Genomic DNA, 4,943 nt, shown 5'->3' on the forward strand with positions numbered 1-4,943 from the left:
CTCAACTATTCTGTGATTCTGTGACTGATGATGTTGAATGACTGGCCTACAGGTTCATGCTAAAAAACCCCTCTGCAATAGGGCGGATGTGTTCAATATTGTATGGCAGACTTCACTGTATCATGTCTGTTTACCCATTTTTGTCGTTTCACTCAGCCTTTGCTCTTCCTCCAGGGGAGCCTGCCCATCGAAGAATCCAACCGAATCCCTACTCAAACACACTTCACGGAAGAAGCCATCTTTGCCCACCCGCCCTGTGAAGAACCTCATCCTTGCAGCAAGGCACGACGCCGGCACACGGCACAGCAGTCGCGCCAGCCCTGCCGGCACCCCGCCACGGGGGAGCCTCACGCCGTTCCCTGAGGGAAGGGGCCACCAACTGGGACGCCCTACTGGAGGTGGGGGCAAACGGGGCTCAGTGGCATTCTAGGGTTCCCCGTTGGCGTCCCCTGGTCGCGCAGGTGACCCCAGGCGGGCCCCTCCCGTCCCGCCGCCCCGGGGCAGGGAGCTCCCGCCAGCCCGCTCGCTGCACCCACCCCGGCCTCCCGCGGGGCGCCCACCGCCTCCCAAATGGCCGCCTCCACCGCGCGGGGGCGGCGCTTGGCCCGCCCGACGTGTTTCAAACGGGCCAACCGCCATGGCGCGGAGGGAGGGCGGGCCGGAGCGCAGTCCCCGCCTGGGAGTTTAAAGCGCCATTTTGTGCCGGGCGGCAGGATATCGATCGTCGCTCCCCACCCGGCGCGGAGGCGGCGGGGTGCGGTGAGGTGGTGGGCGCCCGGCGGCGGCGGCCGAGCTGCGGCCGGCGCCTCTCTGCTTTGCTCTCCCTTCTCGGCGTCTCTGCCCCCCCCCCCCCCCAGCCCGTCCCTCTGCCTCCATGACCCGCAGTAGGAAGCAGGCGGCGCTGGAGAGAGGAGCCGGGAAGATGAACCCAGAGGCGGGGAGCGCCGCGGCCGCGGGAGCTCGGGCGGCGGCGGCGGCGGGGGCAGCCGGCGGCGGAGCGGCGCCTGCCGCCTGGGGGTTGGAGGGGGAGGCGGAGAAAGTTGTGTACTCGCGCTCGCAGGTCTCCTTCGCCGGCACCAAGGCGCTGGGCGACGCCCTCAAGCTCTTCATGCCCAAGTCCACGGAGTTCATGAGCTCCGACTCGGAGCTGTGGAACTTCCTCTGCAGCCTCAAGCACGAGTTCTCCCCGGTCATCCTCCGCAGCAAGGACGTCTACGGATACGCCTCCTGCCGCGCCGTCGTCCCCGACCCGCCGCCGCCCTCGGCGGAGCGGCCCCGTCGCCGCGCCGGCAAGCGGCGCCTCCCGGCCGCCGACGCCAAGCGCCGGGCCGCGGCGGCGGGTGGCAGCGCCAAGCGGCGAAGGCGGCGGCGGCGCCGCAGGAGGGGACGGGGGCGGCAGCGGCAAGCGGCACCGGCGGCCGACGGCCCCCGCGGCGGGGGGGAGGCGGAGGAGGCGGCGGCGGCGGGGCCGCCGGGCGAGAAGGCGGACAGCGAGCGGGGCAGCCCGGCGGAGGGGGCCGCCTGGGAGCCCTTCGGAGGCAAGTCGCTGGAGGAGATCTGGAAGGCGGCCACCCCCCGCCTCACCACCTTCCCCACCATCCGGGTGCGGGGCAGCGTCTGGAGCCGGCGGAGCCTGGCGGCGGCGCGGCGCCGGGCGCAGCGGATCCTCGGCGTGGACCTGTCTCCCGTGGTGCGGGTGCGCCGCTTCCCCGTGACGCCGTCCTGAGGCCGCGGGGGGCCCCTCTCCCCGCGGCGGGCGGGGGGAAGGCCGGCGCCTCACCTTCGCCGCGGTGCGGACAAAGAGACCGATATCAGTCACCTGTTTACATTGCTTTTGTCTGGATCGTGTTCTGCTGCTGCACTTTATGGCTCGCTCGGGCGGGGGCCGGGCCCCCCAGCCGGGCCGGGGGCGGCCTGCCGGGCCGCCGCGCAGCCAGGGCCCCGGCCTCGCCCCGGGCTGGGCCGCGGCGCGTCCCGTCCCGTCCCCGCCGGGGCGCGGGGAGGCGCGAGGGACCGTCTGGCAGGTATCACGCGTGGGGACCAAGTTCCACTTTTTTTCTCTCCCATTGGGCTACCTCACTGGTCCAGAAGTCCACCCAAGAAGTTATTTTCCAAAGGAACTTACTTTCATGCTTGTATAATAAAGCACCATCTGATTCTTGCTATTTTTTTTTCTTCCCCCCCCCCCTTTTCTGATGGATTATGTATGCTTTGTGGTGTTGCACTAGTATGTGCTCAGGGTATTTTGAATCCCAAGCATTCCCAAGTTTCAGTTTACTCTGATCAAGGATGCGTAAAGAATGGAGGTTCAGGACTTGTGGCTGTTCTTGATGGTGCAAAAACTTTTTTTAATTTCATGGGCTTAGTGATATATAAAGATGTATCGCGCAGTATAATTGTTACACTTTTGTATCTAAAGTAATTTTTAAAGTTTTCTAGTTGAACTAAGTATTTGTTTCTATTGAGCACCTAAAGGTAGAATCATCCTGATATTTTATAACCCTGTTTACTTTAGGGAAGCTCATTTGGTCAACCTAAGTGAACTTAATAAAAGTCAAAGAGCAAGTGATGTTTCAGTTCAATGAAACTGCACAGGGACGGGTTCCTGGGTGAAGTACACCATCTAGGCGCTTAATGTAAACAAGCTTAGAGTTTGTGAAGAATGTAACTGCTCATCAAAGCCATGTATAGGTGTCTGAAGGTGAACTGTGATACAATGTTGGCGCTGACAGCCAGAAGTCAGTAGCTCGCGTCACGCAAATACCACACTGAAGTGCCTCTCTCTGCAAAAAGAGCAAGACTTGATACCTGATCGCTTCATAACAAAATAGTGCTGGTGGTTATACCGCAGTTGTGAGATGATTAATGATGGATAATCATATTTAACATAATTACTTGCACATAATTATTTTTATAAACCTCTCTTGGGTTTCACAGTAGTCTCTGATGCAAAATTCATGATGTAGTTTGATTATTTTGACTGAAAAATACCGTGTTGTCATTCTATGTGATAGGCAGTCTCTCTTTAAACTGATTTATTAAGGGTTTTCTTTAGGTCTTATGCCTTACAGTTGGTGCGTGAGGAGCAAAGATGTGTGTGAGGGAGAATGTGATTTCCTCCCCCCCCTTAATTTTTTTTTATGCTTGGGAGAGGAGTAAGAAATGCTTTGTAATAGACAGTTTATGTCCCTAGTATCACAGCAAATGAGACTAACTTAGCAATTTCCGCAGTGGAATGGATGACTTCACAACTTGCTTATAGAATGGTTTGGTGACTCTTAAAATTTCTTTTCTGATGGCTGTTGACTCCTTGTTGCCTGCTGTTGACAGAGGCAATAAGATGGCTTGATGTGTAGAGGCTGCTTGTAAAAACTTGCTAGCACTAACCTAAAGCAGCCAGCTTCTTCTAAAACCTGTTTATGTTTTCTAGTTCTTACTTAGTGAAGCTGCAAAGTTCTTATTCTTCCAAACGAACACTTAATCCATTCTATATCCATCAGGCTTTTGAAATTGTTTACATAACATTAGGCTGCATGCTGATTGCTGCAGTAGTGCCACATCACATTTCAGAAGTGAATTAGGAAATGAAGGTTCAAGGGTGCATATTGTTGTGCTATTTCTCTGGCTATAATACTTGGTTAAATGTAAAGGTGAAATTGTGTTGATTTAAAACTCGGTAAGACAAGCTGCAGTGTGACCAAATACCGAGGCTCCAAGTATTTCAGTTTTGACGTTGCACTTTACAAACACAAGAGTGTCATTATTAGTTCTTGAAGTGTCTAGTTGATTTCAGTGCTCCTACTGTTAGGTTATTTTTTTAGTATTCTTTTGAAAGATCTGTGTAGAAAGATGATAAAATGTAAGCAGTTGCCTTGTGCAGATTCTTCACTCTTAAACAGATGCAGGACAGGCTAGATCAAATTTCAAGGGCAGAGTTAAGGCTGCTAGAGGTATGATATGAGAGACACTGTATTAAATTTGTGCTGCCTTGTTTGGAAGCTTATCCCGCAACATTCTGTGTGGGTACAAAATATAGTGAAGTAACTTTAACTCTGTTGAGTGACTCTTGTTGCGTGGGCTGGATGCGTAAGGCTTGCTTATTTTTCTCTTCGTTGCAGTTCGACTTCTTGGTTTTGAAGTGGCACCTTTATTGGGGATATAGGATGCTTTGCTGATACCCTGTTAGCAAGTTGGATTGAAGTTTCACTGTATTCTGAACTCCTCTGGCAGCTGCATTTACAGATTCTTAACTGAGCTATTTCAGTCTGTGAAGCCAGTTAAGGGGGGAATCTTTAGTCAGGTTTTCTGGCAAATTAACGTGCTGAAATAGCTCAGCAAAGGATCTGAGTACAGGATGGGGTGTGAAAGCTAACAGCTTACAGGGAATCTAAGACAGCTAATTTCATGATCGTGTTCATGGCAGTTTGTGGCAATCCAGGACAGGATTATCTGTGGTCCAGCTTTCCCCCCACTTTTCCTTCTCAAAGCTGCAACTCCTACCTACCTCTCTGTCTTTGTGCTCATCTGAGGAAGCTAAGCAATCAGAAAACTACTCAATTTTAGGTTTGGGCAGGTTGATACCTGTTGGCTTTTGTTTGACCTTCTAGCTGTAGACCAGAGCTGAGGAAGGTTGGGAAGGGGCGTGCAAAACGGCTGCAATATTGAGTTAGATACTTTTAAGCATGGAAGCCTTAGGTTTTATTTTACGTAGAGGGCTAATAATGTTATTGCACTCTACCTATATGTATGCTGTTGGAGAAAGTGTAATGGATTAGATGGACTTCTGGTCTGACTCTGTGTGGCTGTTCCTACGCACACACTGAGCAGTGAGAGAGGTGTGATTTGCCTGATTTAACTCAGTGGATTAGGCATCCTGTCATAGGGGGCTGCCTCTGAGACTGACAAAATGCACACCCAGAATAAATCCAGTGTACAATGCCCAG

At 53.4% G+C, this 4,943-nt stretch overlaps 1 protein-coding gene across 1 annotated transcript; it reads left to right on the forward strand.

The window, feature by feature from the left end:
• The first annotated feature begins 846 nt into the window (after positions 1-846).
• CCDC71L (coiled-coil domain containing 71 like) lies at positions 847-1,727 on the forward strand. The gene has a single exon (XM_050904595.1). The coding sequence runs from the start codon at positions 875-877 to the stop codon at positions 1,724-1,726; it is 852 nt and encodes a 283-aa protein (XP_050760552.1). The 5' UTR covers positions 847-874; the 3' UTR covers position 1,727.
• The last annotated feature ends 3,216 nt before the right edge of the window (positions 1,728-4,943 follow it).

This window comes from Gymnogyps californianus, chromosome 1 (genome assembly GCF_018139145.2).
Source record: "Gymnogyps californianus isolate 813 chromosome 1, ASM1813914v2, whole genome shotgun sequence".
NCBI classification, from domain to species: domain Eukaryota; kingdom Metazoa; phylum Chordata; class Aves; order Accipitriformes; family Cathartidae; genus Gymnogyps; species Gymnogyps californianus.